Raw genomic sequence first — 24,096 nt, forward strand, 5'->3', positions numbered from 1 at the left:
GTTCGGTTCGGTTAAAACCGAACAAAAATAGTCCAACCAAAGTTTTGTTCGGTTTTCAAAAACATAACCGAACCAACCGAATTAAATTAATAAACCGAAAAAAACCGAACCGGAATAATTTTCGGTTTATTCGGTTAAACCGAAATAACCAAAAATTCTAAAATCAGTAAAGAGCTCCCGAATCAATTTTACAAGATCACCATCTAAAGCTTTACAATAGATCACCACTAGAGTTACAATAGATTAACCAAATACAAAATTAATCAATCAAAGCCTGAGATTCATGAGATCTAGTTGGACTTTGAAATTTATTTTAATAAAATACACTCAAGTATGGGAGAATTTGAGAAAACAGAAAAAAAAAAAAAAGAACAGATCGAGATTGAGAGAAAAAAAATAAAAGAGATGGACAGAAAGTGAGAGAGGGAGCGAAGAGAGAGAGAGAGAGACAGGGAAAGAGAGAGAGAAAGGGGGGAGATTAATGCCTCTTACCATCAAGAGGCCCACCAGAGAGTCGTTTTTACCTCTAATTGACAAGTTGGAGGGGAGGCTGCAGAGTTGGAAGAGGAAATTTGTCTCTAGAGGGGGCAGGCTACAACTAGTGAAATCGGTGTTATCGGCTATCCCAATATATTTCATGTGTTGCTTCCTATTGCCAAAATGGGTTGTGGCAAGAATGGATCAGATCCGTAGACACTTCTTGTGGGGAAAAAATGATGAACAAAAAGTGGGCATCTCACTGATTAATTGGACAGTGGTGTGCTCGCCAAAGGAAAATGGAGGTATGGGTGTAACGGACCTTAACATCCAAAACATTTCGTTACTGTTGAGATGGTGGTGGCGCCCATATGCGGCCCCTGATGCACTGTGGTCTACTACGGTAATGAAGTTGAGAAGGACAGGACACTACATAAATGGGCCAAGGTTTTGGGCAGTGCAGGGCTCGTTTTTCTGGAACCAGCTGAATAAACTGAAATATTTATTTCACTGGTCCACCGAATGGACAATTGGCTCAGGGGCTCGGATATCATTCTGGCAAGATGCATGGAATGGCAGACCATTACAATTACAACTTGCTAGCAGACCGCCACAACCGTACCTGTCTTTAAGGGACGCTATACCGTTAATTGAATCATTGGCCCCAGATCTAAGGGAAACGGTAAGGAATCTATGTCTCACTGATGAAAGTGACCGAGTAGGTTGGAAATGGGAACCAGGGGGAGTGTACACAGCTAGTTCAATATACAAAGTCATGATAGCAGGGGGTTTGACAAGGGATGAACATGCGGGATTATGGAAAGCTAAAGTTCCACCAACGGTGAAGATTTTTGCATTTTTAATGCTTAAAAATCGCATTCTCACGCATGAGGTCATGTTGAGAAGGAATATGACTTGCTCCCTGCCTTGTGTTCTTTGTGGCAACTGTCCGGTTGAGTCAGCTATGCACATTTTCTACTTATGCCCATTTGCAGTCCATGTATGGTTCCTTCTGAGTGAAAGGATAGGCTTCAGCATCAGAATTCTGGGGCTGGACTTGGAAACTACGTGGATCCAGACACTGAGCTCACTCAGGCGTCAGGGGGGAATCTGGAAGGAAAAGGGAGCTCCATTACTACTCTGTACACTCTGGATGATTTGGAAAACTAGGAACGCAAGAATTTTTTCTGATGAAAGGGTGCCACCGAAGGTGCTATCGGATCAGATTTGGCAAGAGTGCCAGCTATGGGTAAAGCATTGCTGATGGCTCTAATCGAAGGGATGTGATGGCTGTATGGTTTGTGATGTGGTACTATAGATTTATTTCAAGTTTTATTTTCAACTAGTGCAGCATGATGAATAATTATTTGATGTAATAGATGATAGCGTATGTGTGGCAGGCTGCCCTAGGAGAATGTTGTAATTGATGTAACAGACTCTATTCCATGGATAAATACAAACACTTGACAGTCGCTGTCAAGTTTTTCAAAAAAAAAAAAAAGAAAGGGGGGAGATTAAGAGAAGCACGCAAATCGATTTTTCAAAAAACAGAAAAGTGCGCACGCAGATCGAGAGAGATCAATACAGATCTAAGAGGAAAATAAACCGGACCAATTAAAGAAAACCAAACCAATTGAAGAAACTAAGTAGTTCGGTCGGTTCGGTTCAGTTGGTTTTGAAAAGTTATAAACCGAACCAATTAAAGAAACCCGAACTATATCAAAAATTGAACCGAACCGGTCCATTTAAACCGAAAAACCGAACCAATTAGTCCAAAGTTTTTCGGTTCGGTTAAAAACCAAATAAACCGGACCCAATGAACACCCCTAGTACCAATTACCAGGTTTATTTCATGTACATGGTAAGAATGTCCTTTTCTCTACCAGTTTGATCGGGGATGCAAACAGAAACTGATAAAAAAACATAATATGATGTATGGTAAAAATCAGTCTCAATTCTATACTACATTGACTAATTATGACTTTATCATCTGAAACACCGTGTGACAAACTGAAAGCAACCTGCCTCACTTGGACGGAAAAAGGAAAAACAAGGACGCATTACCAATTGCTAGCTGGGGTGTGCAAACTTAGAACAATATTGACATAAATACCATAGACCAAACTGTAAGTGCAATTGCAGCAATCAAGTACGTCCAGAAAAAGATAACCGAGCACTCTTCTTCACCGACTTCAAACAATTGTGCAATTGTGCAATTGTGCCTGCATTTTCATAAAACAGCTCAATTGCATTCTCATATGAAAATTCAATGTAGACATTTTTTTTTGGTAACAAAATATAGTAGGTAAATTCCTTGGATCAAAATCTGCTGTTATTCTCGTACATGAACAGTGTTCATGCTATTCTTGTTTTTTCGAATTCAGTCATTAAATTGTTTCGAGATGTGTGCACATAAAAGTTTTGAAAAAAAGTTGCTTTGAGATTCGTTTCCAAAAAATTGAATGGTTGGATTCAAAAAAGTAGAAATAGCAGGGTTACTTTTTGACAGAAAGAGAATAGCAGTGGATTTTATTCCAAACTCCTTTGGTTCGCTTACGCCCCCATAATTTCGCAATAGAATCGTGTGTAAGAGTAAGAAATTTGAGTAAGTTTGCTATTAAGTGGGCTTATAAGAGTGAGTCAACCATAGGTGAATGGGATGAAACCAATTAGGTGTACGAAAAAAAAAAGGACGAAAGATAACATGGCATTTTGCCGATTTTTTTATTAATACGAAAAAAAAAATATTGATAATGGGGTAAGATTTCATGAAATTTTGAAATATAGAAAGAACGTTATGGTTTATACTGTTTAGGGTACTGTAGTTGAAAGTTATAAATTATAACGTTCAGTTAATCTAATCACTAATGATCATGAAAAAAAACACACACTGTAACTTGACGTTATGGTTTATAACGTCCAGCTACGGCGTTTGGACGTTATAAGCCATAACGTTCTACTTATTTTCCAAAATTTCACAAAAATGTACCCCATTATTGATTTTTTTTTATTTCCTATTAATAAAAAAAAATCGGTGGCATTTTGGGTGGTTTCCGTAGAAACTTTCATTTGATTGTTAGATGTATGACGCATAACTGTTCTGTCTTGCAATATAAGACGAGTTGTTTTTTTCTCTCTTTCAAAATATGACATGTTATTTTCCTTCAAATTAACAGTAGTGTACATTTGGTCAGTTTGGTTGGAATTGAACCCAAATTAGCACAACCTCAATCTGACAACTGCAGAACTGAAATGAATATAACCAAGTCAAAATATAAACCGAACTGGAAGCAAAACCAATAAACTGAGTTGAAATACCTTGTTGACAATTCAATTTATACAACACATATTTTAACTTGTATGTTTATTATTATTATTTTCAAAATTTTGCATATTGTTTATCATTATTTCAGTTTATTTGGTTTTAACTTTTAACTGATAAACCAGAACGAGAATAAATTAAGAAGATGCCATACCTTTCAAACCTCACCAATTAACCTGTTTAAATTATTAGAATTCGTTCAAGTTGGTAAAAGTTAAATCCAAACTAACCAAACCAAGCCAAGTGAATACCCCATTTGCGAATATGTTAGAAGTCATAAAATAAAAGGGTGTAAATTCCTTACCAAGGCTCATGGCGGGTGGTACAGTGAATTGTATCAGCAGCACATACTTGAATAGTGGAGATTCTGGCAAAAATCCTAGCTTATCAGCTCCCGCAACAACCCCAATTCCACAAATAGGAAGAATTACATAACGTATAGCAGTAATTGCTACCACCAGTAACGGCTTCATAGCAGATTTTCGGATTCCTGCTTGTGTATTCATAAAATGTTTTTTTGAGTAAGAATAGGAGTCATGCTCCTATTTTATTAACCGCAATTGGTTACATGGTTTCAAGAGCTTTGAGAAATAGCCCTTTGATGGATTTACAAATGGTTAAGGAAATGAAAAAAGAAAAGAAAGAAAAGATTAATTTTCTGTAAAAAAATCAAAATCAAAATCAAAACAAGTTTCACGTAACTTCTGGATTTGAGAATTTCCACTGAATCATCACTTCTTCTGCTAGATCTTCAATCGTTTGAAACTGTTCTTGGAACAGTCTTGCACAGTGCTCTTGCCATATTATAAATATTGCAATTAGTAATAATCCCCTGAATTCCTTAGGCTTCTTGTTATCAAACAATGTTACTTCATAGTCTATATCTCCAGTGAATTGTGCACTATGTTGAGGAAACAGTAGGTTGAAAATCCGAGTGTATAGTAGCTTCGAGAACACACATTCTCTAAATAGATGCATAGAAGTTTCTTGTGACCCTCGACACAAGTAGCAAATGCTGACCATATTGAATCCCCTTTTATTTAAATTTTCTGTAGTCAAGATTCTATTCAACAATAATAACCATCCAAAAATTCTGAACCGTGGTGGTGCTGGTAACTTCCAAAGGCGGTGCAATTTGCTTTTGATTCTTGGTCCATTCTTTAGCACATAATAAGCAGATTTGACAGTGAACAAACCGGTTGAGTGACCCTTCCACATTGCATCGTCTATATTTTCTTGTGACATCATTAACCTTGACTGGTCTATTATCTGATGAAATGCTTCAAACTCAGAATGAGCCCTTTGAGTGGTGATCGGTCTGAACAGGTTGCTTGTGTTTGCAGTCTGGAGCACCTTATTGAGAGACACTTCCTTGCTCCATGAAAATGTATATAAAGCTTTGAACCGCAATTTAAGGATCCCTTCTCCCCAATCTTCATCCCATAAACTGATTGTGCTGCCATCTCCCATTTTTCGGATCATAAAACATTGACAAAATTGTAGTACACTCTTCAAATGGTTTTTGAAAAAATATGACTCACACAACCCATTATTTTGTGGCATATAAAGCACTTTGATCATGGATTTCCAGAGCTTATCTTCCTTTTTAACCCATTGCCAAATCCATTTGGCTAACATCGCTTGATTAAAATCTTTAAGATCTAACACTCCGAGGCCGCCCAGCTTTTTTGGAGTACAAACAAGGCTCCAGTTTACCAAATGTATTTTCCTTTGATTTCCTGAGAGACCATGCGTATTCATTATTTTGTGTATTCATAAAATGTGTGTGTCAGTCTCAGTCTATTTCTTTTTGAAAGAAAAAATGAAACAATTTTCATTGCAGTATCGCCTACTATGATACATTCACCATGGCCAAGCTTGATAAGTCCTCTATTTTCATGGTAAATGAGGTATGTTCTAATTAACTCATTGCAAGAGAAAAAAAAGAATGGTGTCACACAGTGCCATGTCATTCGCAGGTGATGGATGGAGATCCACATTCTAACATTAAAGAAACAAAACAGAGATAGATAGATCTTTTGATAGGTTTCCGCCGAGTATAAGAATGGTACACGGGATTGCTGCATCTCTGATTTAACAGTAAAATAATGTCAAAAAGTGAAAATTTAGTAAAATTATGGAACTGGTACAATGAGAAAAAGTACTTACCCCAGAAGCTTTAAGGAGTCTTGGATGACATGAAGGGGAGCATTCTCGCCTGCTATAAGTGATTTTAATGTAGGTAGGCACCGACAAAGAGTCCTATGAACTGCGGATATAGTAAAACTAAATTTACCTATATTAAAGTTGAATTGCAAAAAATTATCTCACAAAAAAGGAAGAAAAAGAGGTACCCCGGCAATAGTTGGCGGTGAGAACAGAATTCCCATTACATTTTTAGCATTTTATTGAAATTGTTCCAAAATTTCTCCAATCTCCTACTGGAATTTGTTTCAGTTTCAACACAAGTATCCTGTTTTAGGATAAAAAATAAAAGGTAATAATTCCGTCCCACATGCATGACTTTTTTTTTCAGATAAAAAAGTATTCCAGGTTCAACCCTTACACGGAAAGAATTGTCTTAATTAAACACTAGACCAAAAGCTAGTTTTCTATATGACTCTTTATCTATTTGATCCGCTTGACAAGATTTGGTAGCCTATATAATCATTTTTCTCAAATATCAATGAAAAATTCAAAATAATTTTAGATTACAAAGAAAATAAAAATAATAATCAGTTGTCATAGAGTATTTTACTTACATTTTTACAATTCCATTCATCAAAATCTACTTTAGTTGATGGTGGGAGTAGAGTCTCATAATCTTCCTTGTCTTCTTCTCTTACATAGCTATGGTGTGAGACCTCGCTCGTCTTTGACGAACCGCTGTTCTCTCTACATAGTCTCTTATGGATCTTTGCTGATCTTTTCATCACATAATAGCAGTGTGTCCATATCAAGATGTTCCCAAGCTGCAACAACATTATCGATTCATTAATTCCTCTTATAGATTACTTCTTCATAAGCAAGACACTGTTACTCTTTCAATGGTTTATCAATGAAAATTCAAATGAGTTACTATGTTACAACCAGATAAAAGGAGACACAGTGCCCCAAAGATAAACATTTTCTTGCTTCAATCTTTTATAATTTTTATTTCTTTACCTTTAGATAAATATATAACTACTCATGTTTAATCAACATATATAGAAGAGTTGTTACCGCCATGGACAATGAAACGTAAGAAAGCCCTTTAGAATCGCAATCACTAGATTTCTGGAATGGACTTTGTGGTTCATTGCACAAGGCCGGGACAATTATCAAAGGCAGAGTGCCCCAGTTGCCTGAATAGAATGTTACACTTTAAATTGTCAATTATCTCTATCTAAAAAATAAAATACCAATTATCTACATTATGGATTGGGCAGTTCACAAGAAAAATTACTTAAACCAGCAGTCTATCTCTTCTTCAAAGAACCATGCAAGTTTTCATGCTTTTTTTAATTTATGCAAATTAAAAATCGAAGAATAAATAATACTGAAGGATTCAAATTATGCTAAATTAAGAGAACACAATTCATTTTGAGGTTTAAAGAAACTGTTAGCATCAATGCATAGCACGTAGTCTTGATCTCATATATAATAAATTTTCCTTTGATAAGGAAACTTAGTTACCTCCTGAACAGCAAGCAATAACTAGGCCATGAAGGTGGCTTCCAGGTTTTAAAATCATCGCTGCAATCCATCCTAAAGCCGCTCCGAAAAAGAACGTGATTGTGAGGTTCACAGGCATAAACCACCTTAAATTACGATAATCGATCAAGACCAAATACCGGATCAATGAATTAATTACGCAAAAGAAAGTACTTACCAAGAAATTAAATCCTTCAGAGTAACCGACTCTGCAAGGCAAGTGAATGATATATCTGGCACAAACAAGACAAACACGATCTGCATATAATAAATTTTACAGCTTATTTAGTAAGAAATGTTTTAATAAATCTAAACTTTGAGAACCAGCTTTTGATCTAACGACAAAGACACATGGCTTCCATGTAAAAAGTAAACCTACAAAGTGGAAAAATCTTTTATAATATTAATAGAGATTTAAAGGAAGCTGGTAGGCTCGACCTCCACCTTTCATTTCAAGAAAAGAAAAAAAATCTAAACTTCTAACCTCCCTCATTATTGTTCTGATGAAAGCAATTTGTCTATCTAACTGAGATAAACTAAATATACTAACACAAGAAAAATAAGCACGAGTATACTTGAGCTATCGGGCAGTATGTGTATTAACTTAAAGGGCCTTCTAATTGTCGCTTGAGGTAATTTCATCCCTGATTTACCAGTTGTGTGTGTCATTTGGATAGATAATTTGACTCTCTACAATTTTTTTTTTTGATGTGGTGCTATTTCTTTGGTGTGCTAGTCCGAAATTGTTCCCACAAAAAAGTAATTACCTTAACTGAAAAGTTGTGACATAGTCATTGAGAAAACATATCTGATGATTGGAGGACTATCATTATATTTTCAAAATAACAAAAGAAGAGTACACTACTAACCTTATTGATGTGTTTGCGGGACTCAGGTGGTAAGATGTTGATGTAGCTAGTGGCAAGAAGAGCAGCAACTAATCCAATGAGAAGTACTTCAAGTATTGGCATCCATGCCACAATGAGAAGCGACCAGAACTTCATCCTCTTGTCTCTCTATATACAATTTTAGCAGACAAGTAAATTTCCGGCAATCTTATTTGCGCTCAATCAAATGAAGTATATATGGAACGTAATCATAAAGACAAAATAAAAGGAATAGAACAAAAGTTTAGTTTCCCCTTCTTTGTTGAAGCTTAATTTTACATGTGAAGTAAGATGTCTTTATTTTAATAACTGTGAAGCAAGATGTCAAAATTCCTTTTAAGCTTGTGATTTTGGTTGGACTTATATTCTCTCCTTTATTTTTTTTCAAAAGGTTATATTAAGACAATCTACATGTCCGTTCTGCACAAAATATTAGTTATGTCAGGAAAACTATTAAGTAGTTCATATAAAATAACAAAATTGTTATAATACACGTGCAATCAATTATATTAATTGGGTATCCATGCGTACCTTAAACGACTATGGCCTGTTTGATTGCCTAAGGTTTCCCTGAGAGAAGGAGAGAGTACAATATATATATTGTTCAAAGAAAAGAAAATAAAAAGGTAAATAAAAAAATGTATAGATAAGGGAGGAACTCATGGAGGGTAATTGCCGCTTTAAAATGGGAAAAGCCAAAAGTGCACTAGGATAGAAATTGTCATTCTTCCTTCTATTATGTCTCCTTATGTGTGGTACTTGTTAGCGTGCTTGTGTGTGTGTCAAAGAGAGGCCGATCACATCGAGCAGTTATATATTTCCACCTGATGGATCTGATGGAACATTGCATATACTTCCTTATTGGTATATGCTATGATTTATGAGGAGGGTTCAAATGCCTCCATTTTTTGTGCCTCCATTATACCTCCATTTTTTAAAACTTTAATAACTCAAGATTTAAAACTTAAAAGTCAAAATAAAACCATTAGATGTGATCTATGTTATTTTCTCTATGTGCTCATAAAAATTTATCACATTTTAATTTTGTTTTTATGTGAATCAATAAGTTCAAAAATCAACGTCTAGAAATCATCCAAATTAGTCCATTTTTTACAAGCTCTTGATGACAATCAAAATAAAATTGAAATGTCATAATTTTTTTACATGTGCATAGATAAAATGATGTAGATCATATCCAACGGTTTTATTTTGATTTTTAAGTTTTAAATTTTGAATTATTAAAGTTTTAAAAAATGGAGGCATGGTGGAGGCACAAAAAATGGAGGCATTTGAACCCTCCTCATGATTTATTTAGTTTTGTAGCTGGAGTTTTAAATTTTTCTATTCAAGTCCTTGGAACTTCTTAATCGAATTTGTGTGGTCCCACTTACGAACTAATACTGGCCAAAATTAGAACTAGGTTAGGGACCATTTTTCTGTATATTCTTCGAGATAGTGTAAAAAGAACGACTACACGAAATTAGAGGTTGCACATATGAGATCTACATACTAAAGAAAAACACAGAGAGAGAAGTGGTGATATGAATGATATAAGGAGATAAATTTGGTTCATTCTATTGATATTATCAAGTAATGATGTGTTATTTAATTAATTGTACATTAGCATGCGAAATCAAAATATTACATTACACAGACAAAATAAATCTTGTGAAATTATTTACAATACCTAATAATGTGCTACAAAAGCAAAGAATGTTCAAATAAAGGTATGAGCAAGTTACACAATTACATTCCACCAAAAGATAACAATAACCATGAAAATCTCTTCATTTGCGTTGTCCCTTTCTTGAACCAAGTTTCACAAAAGATAAGTCATCTTCATCTCTTCTATCTCGTCCCTCATCTTTATCTCTTATCTCTTCTATATTCAATCACATTTCCTGTGGTGCATTTTGCCCACTTAACTCAGATCTCTTGCTATTGGCATCTCAATCTCAACATCTGAGTTCTCTTTGTTACAATGTGACCTTCTAATATCCTCACCAGTGCATCCCATTGTTCTTTACTGGTACAGATGGCGAGATGCAGGTGATGCCATCAGACTTTGGCCAGGGCTTGGACTCGGAGTAACAGATGATGAACGCGAGCTTCCTTTTTTGTTCCTTCTCCTGGCCGCATCACACCATTTTTTGAGGGCCTTGGATGTTTGCTCGTCAAAAATAGACATTTTTATGTGTGATCCCATCTGAATAAGAAGCATCCATAAACTGTTTGTAACTAGTTGAGAAGAATAATTTTCTGACAAGTACTTATATGCATGCTCTGTCTCAGAAATCAGCATGTGTTAATTACCTGAGATACAAGAGCATAGAGAGGGAGTGTGATATAGCTGCAAAGGAGATGGACAGCGGCTCTACAAAGGTTAAAAAAAGCCCGTAAACATAAAAAATTATATGATATAACAATCTATCATATTCTCCACACCACATGAGATATAAGGGATTGGTCCATTTAGAAAGACAGCATCTCATTGTAATTTCAATTCTTTTTGTTTTTTAGTTTCAATTGGACAATTGAAGATTACAAGTTATTCATGAACCCAATTTATAGCTAATTTAGTAAATAAAATTGCTGATTATGAGATATACAACATTACTATATATAGTATTGTCACACTAAAGACCATGGCAATCATTCCTGATTTTTTAGACGACCGCTTCAATTTTGAAATAGTCCCCGTAATTATATCCATTGAAGAAGGAAAAAGTTCAATTTTAGATGATTGGCGTGGAGTAAGATTTTTACTATTAGGGGTGTCAATGACACCCGTTTACCCTATCCGTATCGTATTCGATAAGACAGGTATGGGTAAGATTTTTTTTTTTCGTTAGATAAATGGGTATGAGTATGGGTAAGGATTTTATTTCATTAGATAAACGGATATGGGAACAGGTAAATGTTATTTTGTACCCATTGGGTAATGAGTAATTATATAAAATAAATTATATCATACGAAGAATATTATGCTAAATATTTTACTTTTTTATTTGAATGTTTTATTATTTAGTTAAGGAATTGAATTTGTTAGAAGAGATATTTGTGATTTTGATTTTTTTTGCTTAATAAAAAAACTATTACTTAGAATCAATTGCATATTTATATTTTAATTTTATATCAGTAATTGTCATTGCATATATATAACATGATAAATTTTGATAGTTTATTTAAAAAATTAATAAAATTATTATATTTATATTATTCGTTATTCGCTCACTACCGTTTCGTTACCCGCTAATCTTAACGGGTATGGGTATATGGGTAAGGTCAATTCTTAGTGGATATGGGTGTGAAAATGGTTCCACCCTACCCGTATCGTACCCATTGACACCCCTAGCAAGGACTTACCCAATACATATTCTTGCAACGACGTAGCGAAAGTCTTCATGGAAGCAAGATTTTAGACCAAACAAAGGCTACATCAATATATAAAAGTCACGGCCATTTTTTTTAATACCCTTAAAAAAAAGAAAATTTTAAAAATGCTCTCCGATTTAATTTTTTTTTTATAAATGCTTCGACTGCCTGGTCCACGGGCGGCCCAAAACACAAGCGGACTGTCTGACCCAAGGGCAAGTCACAGCACTAGCGGACCGCCCGTGGGACGGACAGTCCTCTTTTTTTATTTTTTATTTTTTAGAGATCTTAGTATTTTGATTTAAATAATTTTGTGAAGAAAAAATTTTCTTGTTTAGAATGTATGCCAAAAAATAAGACATTTGATATATTTATGAAGTGATGTCGTAACTCTTTATAACTTTTATTTTTTTTTTTTTTTTTTTGGTGAACTTTGATTTTATTTGTCAATTGGATATCACAAGTCTAAATATAACACTAATTAAGGACTTGACCTTTATTCAAAAATTTCCAAGCTCTGACAGCTTGTTGATCTTCTTCTCTTTATTTATGGTACTAAAATAGTAGTTTAGATCTACTAAAATATTGCGTATTGTCAGTAAAATATTGCGTCCCTTAAGGAAGGCTGTTTGTTCTGTCGAGATCAATTTTCTCAAGTACGGTTGCAATCTTTGGGTCACTATTTTCATGAGTAACCTATATGTTATATTCCCAACAGTAATGGGTCTATAATCCTTAGGTTTTTCTGCTTCCTCTATTTTTGGTATCAACACAATATAGCTAGGTAGCAGCTACTCATGAGGAACTTGGCTTGTTAGAAAAATGCGGCCCATGATCGCTGTTAGATCCCTTCTAAAAATGTGGCACTGGTCCTGTAGCAAACGAGCACTAACACCATCCGGCCCAGGCGATTTGTCTGGGCCCACAGTGTCTAGTATAGCCTTTGTTTGCGATTTGTCTGGGGCCGATATGAGAGCCTGATGGGCCGAATCAAGGATTTTATCAAAGCCCAAGGGATCAAGCTTCTCAGAAAAAGATCGGTGGTCAAGGTTTTGGGCTTGCTGTTGCGGGCAATAGATACTTCTAAAATAGGCAACGAAGGCCTGTTTGATCTTAGCCTGTCCTATTACAATTGTTCCATCATCCATTCGGATGTGATTTATTGTGTTGATTCGCCCCCTCAGAGTGCCATAGAATTTTTGTTCTTTGCCGCCAGTACAGTGAGAGCTCCTCCTCTGCTTGGTAATATTGGCGCAGGAGATTCTCCTCATAAGCCGAGTTCTGCAAGGATGGGTGTAAGGACTGGTGCGCCAGGATGGACTGTTGTAGGGCTATCATTCTATTTTGTGGAGTTGAGATGGAAGATGCCCATTTTTTGATTTCTTACTTCATACCCGTCAACTTATCATTCTAGGAGAGCGATTCATCTTGCGGCCAGCTATTCTGACACGTATCCCTAAATCCCTCAGATTCAAACCACCATCTTTCCATTTTGAATTTCGGTTTTGCTGATGCTTTGTGTTGTGTGTAGAGGAGTAGTGGGGCATGGTCGGAATGGATACGGGGTAGGTGGTTAACGTAGGCATGTGGGAAGGTTTAGGACCATGATGGTGAGACTAGAATTCTATTGAGCCTCTGAAAGATAGCGGCAAATGTGTGTTGGCAGTTGGTCCAAGTGTATGCAGGACCTCTAAACCCTAGATCAACTAGCCCTGTATCAAAGAGGAAATTTCAAAAGATGGTAGAACTGTTATTCAGTCGTGCATTGCCGCCATATTTCTCCTGTTCGTTAAGTACCGAGTTGAAATCTCCTAGCAGACAACATCTGCTCTCTGTTTCTACAATCTTTTTTATTTCTTGCTAAATGGAATGGCTGAGTGTGTGGTGTAGGTCTCCATAGACCCCTATCAAGGTCCATGGTGGTTTGTGAGGTTTTGTGATTCTAGCATGGATGAAGAAGCGTGTCTTTTGGATTATTTGGAGGTTAACATTGTCGACCCATAGAAGCCAAAGGCCTCCTGAGCGCTCTTGAGATGGCACACATGAGAGATTAGGTAGGAAGAGATTTTGAGAGTAGAGAAGAGATTTTTGTTGAGCTTTTGGTTTCAATGATGAAGGCAATTTGTTCCCTCGTGGATTGGAGGAGACTATTTAGGAATTCTTTCTTCCGGGGCCCTCCCGCACCCTGGCAATTCCAACAAATAAGGTTCATATTTGATCCGGAGGCAGCTCATGGGTCACCTCCATAACACGCTTCTTCTTTATGTGAGAAGTTTCTCATGTCTCCACTGGATTTAATAATTGTCTGGATTTTGGTTTGGTCGATGTTGATGGTGCCTGTGCAGTGAATGAGGGATGTTGATGAAGGGTTGTTTCATGTTGAGTTACTGCCCAGGATGCATGTGTATGGTGGATTGGGTTGAGGTCAGTCAAGGTGCTGTTTTGCGGTGTAGAGAAAGGAGTATGGGGCTCTGTTGATGGTTGGTTTAGGAATGGATCATGTTCTGGCCCTAAAAGGTGGATTCCAAATTGGACCGTAGTTTGGGTCGGATTTGGTTGGGCCACGAACTGTTGTGGATTGGGGTCTGTTACCGCTTAGGAACGGTTCAGATTGGGTGTGAAATGGTGTGTATTTGCTGGTGGGATGTTGGTTGGATGAGGGCCTTGATTGGGCACTCTATTTGAGCCCCTGGTTTGAGGTTGAGTTGGTGTTGGTTGGTTTTCACTGAGTGTAGGGACACAAGATGAGTCATTTATCCATTTTCCTACACGTGGTTTGGTGAGGTCCTGCTTGTTTATTTTATCACTGTAACGGGGGTCTAGAGCCAGGATCTGCATTCTGATTTTATCTGAGCAGTCCATGTGTTCGTGGCCCAGTTTGGAGCAAAAGAAACATAGTTTAGATAGTCTCTCATAGACCAAGTAAACGGGGAAAGAGCCAATTGTCAGGTGTGTTGCAACAGTTTTGTCAGGCAGTGGCTGGTCTATAGGTAAACGCAACTTGACCTTATAATGTTTAGTACCACTAACAAAAGCTTCACTGACCTAACATAACGGAGGGGCGACTGATTGTGCTATGATTTGAACACCCTCATTTGTGATAATGTGATGGGGTATCCTATGCATCTGGGTCCAAAAGTCAACGTACGTGACTTTGGGGTTGAGAAGTTCCACTTTCTCTCTGATTCTTTGTACGGTAACTACCTCCCCCCAATAGTTCCATACTCCTTTATGCAGAACACGTAAGAGATCTGGTTCTTGTGCAAACTGGATCAAAAAGGTGTTGTTTTCAAGCAGTGAGAAAGTGGCCTGCTCCTGGACAGCCCAAACTTTCTTCATGGTTGAGGCAAACTGGTCTGCTATGACTGGCCGGTGGGTGATGACACATGCTAGAGTTGCGTGTTGGAGGTTTGCATGAGAGGAGGTATTATGAGGCAGTTGGACTTGGGGTCTCTCTGCTGAGTTAGAACTAAGGGCTGCAAACTGCATAATGAATTCCTCACCAGACGGATTCATGGATGAATGGGGTGTTTTCTGGTGCTTCTGTGTTATTTGGTGCTCTCGTGGAGGTAATGGTTTGGGTTGATGTATGAGGCTGGGGAAATATGTATGTGTTGGGTCTGGAGCAGGTATGTGGAGTTGGTTGGGCTTTAAAGGCTTATCATAAATGTTGTGAGGGCCTTCTGGGTTGGACTTTTCTGGGCATACTGCAGTTAGGTGCTTTGCTAGGGGGTTTTAATTATAAGAACGGCTCTTTGTTGCAGAATGGTGTGGTCCCAGTTCTTTTGCATTGCATAATGATATGTTTGGATGTAGCTTCGAATGGCATGTGACCCTACAAAGAGAGTTATGATGCATAGCTCTTTACATGTGACCGGTATTTCACCGATAGTAATATATGGACAGCCCTGTGAGTCAGAAAGTATATCCCAGGTCTTTCTCGTATTAGAATGGGTGACAATTACCTACATGCCCCCATTTTGGCTTTTTTCATTTAATATGTCAGGACAGAGGTTAAGGGCTTGTTGACCGTTGTACTTTCTCTGTTGAGCGCCAATGTTTAGGAGAGTCTCTTTTGTTTGTTGTGCCATATCTCCTGAGGTCGGTGCATGCACCGTAGAGGTATAGGGTAACCTCATATCTGGTCCATCATGGACCTGATCAGGTGCAGCCGAGCCTGCGGAGGAGGAGGAGGACGGGGGCCATGTATAGCAGTAGCTTGTCATGTGCTGCCACTAATGAGGTTCGGCCATCTTCAAACTGCCCTGGTTCATACCTAGCTTTGGGGGGACGACTGTCAAGATATTCCCATTCGTTCACTTCTATGTAGCATTCTTTCCAGCAAGAAGCAAAGGGGAGAACGGATGATAAGGGGATCCTCCTTGGATCTATGCATGTTAGTTGCACCTTGAGTTCTCTGCGATCTTCTCCCCACAGATTTTCTTCGACAATGTGTACTGCCAAGCCAAACTCTGCCACCACCATTTCAATAAAGAAGTGGTGCCAAAACTCGGGTGGGAATTGAGTGATTTTAATGAGTACCTTAAACAACTTAGGTTGAGATAAGGCGTTTCTGGCTATATCCCAAGGCTCGATTATCCATCCTGAATTGATGCCCCATAGCCTTCCTTCAGAACTTACATAATCCCTCTGTAGACCTGGAGGTAGTTGGATACGGTGAGTGTCCGCTGAGAGCTGGTAAGACAGGTACGATTTCGGTGAACCACCATGTGTTTGTGCCAGGTAGTTTTGGAACTCCCTAATGCAATCTTGACCGTTGTAGTTCCAGTCAGCTGCCCTAATGAAGAGAGATTTCTTCAGCCCCTCAACTAGAAAGTCATGCAGCCCATTAGTATGTAGGTAGACACAACCCCGGTTGACTTGTCTTGAGACCATCAGAAAGTTTCGTTCCATTTCAGATTAGTATGAGAATGTAAGTTATGGTGTTCAGACAGTAAGTGAGAGTTCAGAAGTAAAGGATACGTAAAAGTTCAAGTATATGGAAAATCAGAGTTCAAGTATATAGAGTAGTAGGATAAAACAGTGGGTGAGTAAGAGAACCAATATTGTAGCTTATGTTATGAGTGAGTGGCTGTAGAAAATGGTCTTTACTTCACCAATTATTACTCCGTAGTGGGTTCTAGAGCAATAAATGAGGGAGTCTAAGCAGTATTTATGGCTGATGTGATGGGTGGAGGTAGGTGGTGGTCATGTCTTTTCCTCGGAGGTAGGGAGAGAAGACATTCTCGAAAGACCACCGTTTAGGGATTGTTAAAGAGGTCTATTTGACGAGAAAACTAGAGTGCGCTCCAGAAGGGGAGAACGGAGGGGACGGGTATTTTTGAGTTTCACCTGCTCTACAATGTAAATACGGAAGGAAGGAAAATGGTTAGAGAGTGAGCGGTTAACCCTACGCGATTGAAAATGGTTACTCCCAAATCGGGGTGTAGACGAAGGGAAAATGGGCCCACCAGCGAATCTGCCAATTTTACGTGCGTTCTTCGTTGCCCGTCCCCTTCTCTTCTTTCTTTCTATGAACTACTGGAGCAAGTAAATGAATTAAAATTCTTCCCTCCCGTCCCCTTCTCTTCTTACCCCTTCCCTCCCCTCCCCTTCCACTCTAATATAAGTTGTGGAGCAGTCTAGAAGAAGAGAAGCAAAGGGAGAGAGAGATGGCACACAAGTTGGAGAACGAAAAGGAAAGGAAGAGAAAATTAGAAGAGGAAATAGAAAATTTTGGACAAAGGATAAGAAAGCTTGAAGAAGAGAGAGAATGGGAGAGAGAAAGAGTTAGAAAACTTGAAGAGGAGATAGAGCTAGAGAGGAAAAAAGTTAGAAAGCTGGAAGAAGAGAGAGAGGAAGAAAGAGAACGAGTTAGAAAACCTGAAGAAGAGAGGGAGAAGGAGAAGATTCCCGAGAGATGGATAAACTGGATTTATGCTATTATCTACACCTCGGCCTCAAGAGTAGTGGTAAATGGCGAATTATCTAAATTTTTTCTGCACAAAAGGAGTTACGTCAAGGGGACCCCCTTTCACCAATGCTATTTATCATAGCAACGGATGTGCTCCAAAGAATGGTGCAAGCAGTCAACACAAGGCTCTCTTACTCTATCTCAGCAAGAATTCACGAATTGGTGTTAGCTTTGCAATATGCCGATGACACGGCACTCATTGCAAAGGTGGAGGAGAATCTGCAAGAAGTTATAGTTTTGAAGATCATTCTCAGAATCTTCACAAGAATATCTGGATTGAGTATCAATTATGAGAAGAGTTGTTTTATACAATTCAACGTAATAGAAGAGCAATCACTGAAGATAGGAGCAGTGTTGGGATGCCCCAAAAAACACTTACCCATCACTTATCTGGGAATGCCGCTCACCATCAAACGGCCGCAGCGTGACTTGTATATACCGCTCATTGATAAGATTGAACAACGGTTTCAAGGATGGAAGCGCAAACTAATCTCTCGCGGAGGGCGTCTACAGCTAGTAAAATCGGTACTGTCTTCTATACCGGTATATTACATGTGTTGTTTCCTGCTCCCGGTGTGGGTGATTGAGAGGATTGATCGAATAAGGAGTACCTTTCTTTGGGATAAAAATGAGGTGGAAAAAGCAGGGGTGTCTTTGCTTAACTGGACTGAGGTATGCACTCCAACAAAATGGGGTGGTATGGGAATAATTAACCTTTGTACTCAAAATATCTCATTATTATTACGTTGGTGGTGGCGTTTGTACGATGACACGACAGCCCTCTGGTCGGTTACAATTAAGAAGCTCAAAGGCTATGGGACCTACGTAAATGGTCCATGTTACTGGATTGCAAGGGGGTCTTTTTTCTGGAGTCAGTTACAAAAATTGAGACCATTATTCAACTGGTCTACAATTTGGAATGTTGGAAGTGGTGAGGGAATCTCCTTTTGGCAAGATTCATGGGGTGGCATCGCCATCAGCAATGGTTTAGCAGCAAGGCCGTCTAGCCCCTATATCTCTCTGAGAGATGCGGTGCCGGTAATGAAAATGGTTGCTCCGGACTATGTAGATGATGTTGTGGGAGTGGTCTTCTCACATGCAAGAGATGCTATTAAATGGAAATGGGAAACAACCGCACTGTACTCAGCAAAGTCGGTTTATGCTACCATTATGGGGGGTGGCAAGATCCGGGACATGTATGCACAAGTATGGAAAGCCAGAGTGCCGCCTACTGTCAAGATTTTTGGGTTTCTAATGTTAAAAAATAGGCTCCTGACGCATGATAATATGCAACATCGCGGTGTGTATTGTACCATGCAGTGTGTGCTATGTGAGAATTGCCCATCCTGAATTGATGCCCCAAATCCTTCCTTCATAACTTACATAATCCCTTTGTAGACCTGGAGGTAGTTGGATACGGTGAGTGTCCGTTGAGAGCTGGTAAGACTGGTACGATTCCGGCGGACCACCATGTGTTTGTGCGAGGTAGTTTTGGACCTCCCTAATGCAACCTTGACCGTTGCAGTTCCAGTCAGCTGCCCTAATGAAGAGAGATTTCTTCAGCCCCTCAACTAGAAAGTCATGCAGCCCATTAGTATGTAGGTAGACACAACCCCGGTTGACTTGTCTTGAGACCATCGGAAAGTTTCGCTCCATTTCGGATTAGTATGATAATGTAAGTTATGGTGTTCAGACAGTAAGTGAGAGTTCAGAAGTAAAGGATACGTAAAAGTTCGAGTATATGGAAAATCAGAGTTCAAGTATATAGAGTAATAGGATAAAACAGTGGGTAAGTAAGAGAACCAATATTGTAGCTTATGTTATGAGTGAGTGGCTGTAGAAAGGGGTCTTTACTTCACCAATTATTACTCCGTAGTGGGTTCTAGAGCAATAAATGAGGGAGTCTAAGCGGTATTTTATGGAAGATGTGATGGGTGGAGGTAGGTGGTGGTCATGTCTTTTCGTCGGAGGTAGGGAGAGAAGACATTCTCGAAAGACCACCGTTTAGGGCTTGATAAAGAGGTCTATTTGACGAGGAAACTAGAGTGCGCTCCAGAAGGGGGGAACGGAGGGGACGGGAATTTTTGAGTTTCACCTGCTCTACAATGTAAATACGGAAGGAAGGGAAATGGTTAGAGAGTGAGCGGTTAACCCTACGCGATTGAAAATGGTTACTCCCAAATCGGGGTGTAGACGAAGGAAAAATGGGCCCACCAGCGGATCTGCCAATTTTATGTGCGTTCTTCGTTGCCCGTCCCCTTCTCTTCTTTCTTTCTATGAACTACTGGAGCAAGTAAATGAATTAAAATTTTTCCCTCCCGTCCCCTTCTCTTCTTACCCCTTCCCTCCCGTCCCCTTCCCCTCTAATATAAGTTGTGGAGCAGTCTAGAAGAAGAGAAGCAAAGGTAGAGAGAGATGGCACACAAGTTGGAGAACGAAAAGGAAAGGAAGAGAAAATAGGAAATAGAAAAATTTGGACAAAGGATAAGAAAGCTTGAAGAAGAGAGAGAACGGAAGAGAGAAAGAGTTAGAAAACTTGAAGAGGAGATAGAGCTAGAGAGGAAAAAGTTAGAAAGCTGGAAGAAGAGAGAGAGGAAGAAAGAGAATGAGTTAGAAAACCTGAAGAAGAGAGGGAGAAGGAGAAGATCCCCTAGAGATGGATAAACTGGATTTATGCTATTCTCTACACCTCGGCCTCAAGAGTAGTGGTAAATGGCGAATTATCTGAATTTTTTCTGCACAAAAGGGGGTTACATCAAGGGGACCCCCTTTCACCAATGCTATTTATCATAGCAACGGATGTGCTCCAAAGAATGGTGCAAGCAGTCAACACAAGACTCCCTTACTCTATCTCGGCAAGAATTCACGAATCGGTGTTAGCTTTGCAATATGCCGATGACACGGCACTCATTGCAAAGGTGGAGGAGGATCTGCAAGCAATTATAGTTTTGAAGATCATTCTCAGAATCTTCACAAGAATATCAGGATTGAGTATCAATTATGAAAAGAGTTGTTTTGTACAATTCAACGTAATAGAAGAGCAATCACTGAAGATAGAAGCATTGTTGGGATGCCCCAAAAAACACTTACCCATCACTTATCTGAGAATGCCGCTCACCATCAAACGGCCGCGGCGTGACTTGTATATACCGCTCATTGATAAGATTGAAGGAAAGACGTGTGAAGGAAAGAGAATGAAAAACAGAAGGTAGAAAGTCTGACGAGGACCAGAGGAAATCTGATGGGGAGAGAGAAAAGGAGAGGGAAATGAGGGCTAGGAAGGGGAGGGAAATTGAGGACAGAGAAAGAGAGAGGGAGGAGGAGGAGGAGAGAAAGCGGGAGAGAGAGAAGGACAGACTGGCGATGGAGCGGGCCACACAAGAGAAGGCTGAGCGCATTGCATTAGAGCGCATCACTTATGCCAGACAGAGGGCAGTGGAAAACAGAGAAAAAGAAGAGATGAACAGCAGAGGTGGCGGTGGAGAGGGATTTGAGAAGCCGAGGTCGAAGGGGGAGGAGGAGAAGAAGGAGAGAGAGGTACTGGAGTGGAATGTCGGGGAAGCACGTCTGAGGGCTGAGAGGGTGGCTGCGTTGAAGGCCATTACAGAGGCCAGAGAGAGGCATCAAGAAAGCCAAGGCTGATGCTGAGAAAGAGCGGGACCGCCTCGAGCGCTACAAGCCCTTCAACGCGGTCTCATCTCAGGTATTGTGCAGTACTAGTACTGCTTGAATGCTCATATTCTGATATTATACTTGGCTGGTAAAGATGTGAAAGACTAATTAGAGTAAAGAGAAAGCACTGACTTGTTTGGTTGGTTATTGTTTGATTATCTTAATCATAGGCAGATCCAGGTGTACTTAATGGGGTTCAGTATTCCTATTTTTTTTCTATATTATATACATTTATGCGTTATTTTTGATGTTATATAGCTTATTTCTTAAGGAAGTTCATGTTTGACATCAATTAAATTACGAGGATTGTTCTATTGTTGACCCCCTAATTACACTTCATACCTTTGATGTGATTATTGTATGGAACAAAACATTGGGTATGGTACCTGACCCTCATTTGAAATTTTTTTGGCTAAGTCCCTGTCAGAGATTATGGTGTTTTGAATTTTGATTTAAGTTCAGTGAAACCTTAGTAATCCCTGCACAGTTTGTTTATTTTTTTAATGTACTATTTGGTGTTAGTAAAAATATTTTTTATATGCTTTTACAATGTAGGATCATGCACAAGAGGCCCATTTTAAGAGGACCCAGTCAGATAGTGCTCTCAGTCAAGGTAGATTGCTTTTAACATTTAGCTTCAGTTTTGCTTCTTTTTTGTGTTCTAATCTTATAATAATAACAATAATAAAATGTAGGACATGGTGAATCAGTCTTAGGACATAAAGATAGAATAATGGAGAGGCAACAAAGAATTGCTGAGCGTGCTGTAAGATCTGTGTTTTATTGTTCCCTACTTCTCCCTTGTCCAATTTATATATATATATTTTCCTACACATTCTAATTTTTAATTATTTATTTAATTCAAACGAAAGCACTTGCTGAGAAGAACCGGCGTGACATTATGGCTCAGAGAGAGCATCGGAAAGAGATGTATACTCCTCTCTCCCTCTAATATAATTTGCTTTTGATAGAACTTGAAAGGGTGAGTTTTTGACATGCAACTGATTTTCTTGCTATTGTGGGTGTACAGAGAATTGCTGAACACCTTGATGCAGAGGTCAAGAGATGGTCTTCAGGCAAAGAAGGCAATCTACATACCTTGCTCTCTACCCTCCAATATGTGAGAAATATTTTTGAAACCCTTGACTTCTAATCTTTTGCTTACCTAAATTTTACAAGGAGCAGGATTCAATGCCTCGTGTTTTTTATACCTCAACCGTGCCTCACATCCTCATCTTCTTCGTTTTCAAAGTCTAAACCGTCGATCCGAACAATTCAACATGATCTCCATATTATAAAGTGCTTGGAGACCAAATTTGTATTTTTTTGTATTTTTTTAATATTTTTGTAGATAAGTACAAAATCACTGTATTTCAGATGATTCTGGACCATCCAAAAACAGTGATTTTTTCCTATCAAAAAATAGTACAAAAAAATATAAAATTTGGTCACCAAATACATTTTAATATGGATATCATGTTAAGCGGTTCGGATCGACTGTTTGGAAATAAGGATGTGAGACACGATTGAAGCATGAAAGACATTTAGTTAATACAAAGCTGAGAGCTCGATAGAGTTGAATCATGGCGGGGGACAGTGGTCAGAGCACGAGAGAGCTGTCTCGGACAACTCTATGGGAAACTCTATCGAGCTTTCTATGGCACTCTAAGGGGGACAAGAATACTGCCTTCTTCCAAGCAGCGGTGACTCACAGGTGGCGAATCAACACAATAAATCACATCCGAATGGATGACGGAACAATTGTAACAGGACAGGCTAAGATCAGACATGCCTTCGTTGCCTATTTTAGAAGTATCTATTGCCCGCAACAACAGGCCCAAAACCTTGACCACCGACCTTTTTTTGAGAAGCTTGATCCCCTAGGCTTTGATAAAATCCCTGATTCGGCCCATTAGGCTCTCATATCAACCCTAACAGAAACGGAAATAAAGGTTGTACTAGACACTATGGGCCCAGACAAATCGCCTGGGCCAGATGGTGTTAGTGCTCATTTGCTACAGGACCAGTGGCACATTTTTAGAAGGGATCTGACAGCGATCATGGGCCGCATTTTTCTAACAAGCCAAGTTCCTAATGAGTGGCTACCTTGCTATATTGCGTTGATACCAAAAATAGAGGAAGCAGAAAAACCTAAGGATTATAGACCCATTACTATTGGGAATATAACCTATAGGTTACTCATGAAAATAGTGACCCAAAGATTGCAACCGTACCTGAGAAAATTGATCTCGACAGAACAGACGGCCTTCCTTAAGGGACGCAATATTACTGACAATACAATTTTGGCTAGGGAGATTATCCACTCGTTTAATTCAAGAGGCTACAACGAAGAATCCTTCATGTTAAAAGCCGATGTCAATAAAGCTTTTGATACCGTGCAATGGCACTTCATCTATGCAGGCATGCATGCGGTAAATTGTCCCAATAATTTGGTCAAGTTGGTAAAAAAATTGCTTGGAGGCAGGGAGGGTAACCATAAGGGTGAATGGTCAAGGTGACGGATTTCTGAAACCAAACAGAGGCTTAAGGCAGGGTTGTCCATTATCACCTTATTTGTTCATCCTAGTTACGGAATTTCTCACAAAGAGCCTCAAATTGGAGCAACTGCGAGGTTCAATAAGGGGCATCAAGTTGGCCAGATCAGCACCCGTGATCACCCATTTGATGTACGCAGA

General features: G+C 38.9%; 2 protein-coding genes and 2 long non-coding RNA genes across 4 annotated transcripts; 2 read left to right on the plus strand and 2 right to left on the minus strand.

Moving 5' to 3' along the window:
* Window positions 1-2,440: 2,440 nt before the first annotated feature.
* On the minus strand, window positions 2,441-8,736 carry LOC144551851 (protein PIN-LIKES 7-like). The gene is made up of 9 exons (XM_078299948.1): window positions 8,362-8,736; window positions 7,671-7,750; window positions 7,475-7,599; window positions 7,022-7,143; window positions 6,558-6,771; window positions 5,969-6,125; window positions 5,836-5,888; window positions 4,104-4,289; window positions 2,441-2,691 (listed from the first exon to the last, which is right to left on the minus strand). The coding sequence occupies exons 1-9, from the start codon at window positions 8,494-8,496 to the stop codon at window positions 2,567-2,569; spliced, it is 1,197 nt and encodes a 398-aa protein (XP_078156074.1). The 5' UTR covers window positions 8,497-8,736; the 3' UTR covers window positions 2,441-2,566.
* Window positions 8,737-9,986: 1,250 nt separating this feature from the next.
* LOC144551443 (uncharacterized) lies at window positions 9,987-11,823 on the minus strand. Its single transcript, XR_013510823.1, has 3 exons — window positions 11,746-11,823; window positions 10,693-10,753; window positions 9,987-10,585 (listed from the first exon to the last, which is right to left on the minus strand). It is a non-coding gene; the product is annotated as an uncharacterized LOC144551443 (long non-coding RNA).
* Window positions 11,824-20,505: 8,682 nt separating this feature from the next.
* On the plus strand, window positions 20,506-20,940 carry LOC144551852 (uncharacterized). The gene has a single exon (XM_078299949.1). The coding sequence runs from the start codon at window positions 20,506-20,508 to the stop codon at window positions 20,938-20,940; it is 435 nt and encodes a 144-aa protein (XP_078156075.1).
* A 153-nt stretch (window positions 20,941-21,093) lies between these two features.
* On the plus strand, window positions 21,094-22,167 carry LOC144552053 (uncharacterized). Its single transcript, XR_013510942.1, has 3 exons — window positions 21,094-21,431; window positions 21,956-22,013; window positions 22,096-22,167. It is a non-coding gene; the product is annotated as an uncharacterized LOC144552053 (long non-coding RNA).
* The last annotated feature ends 1,929 nt before the right edge of the window (window positions 22,168-24,096 follow it).

This window comes from Carex rostrata, chromosome 3 (genome assembly GCF_964058835.1).
Source record: "Carex rostrata chromosome 3, lpCarRost1.2, whole genome shotgun sequence".
Lineage (NCBI taxonomy): Eukaryota > Viridiplantae > Streptophyta > Magnoliopsida > Poales > Cyperaceae > Carex > Carex rostrata.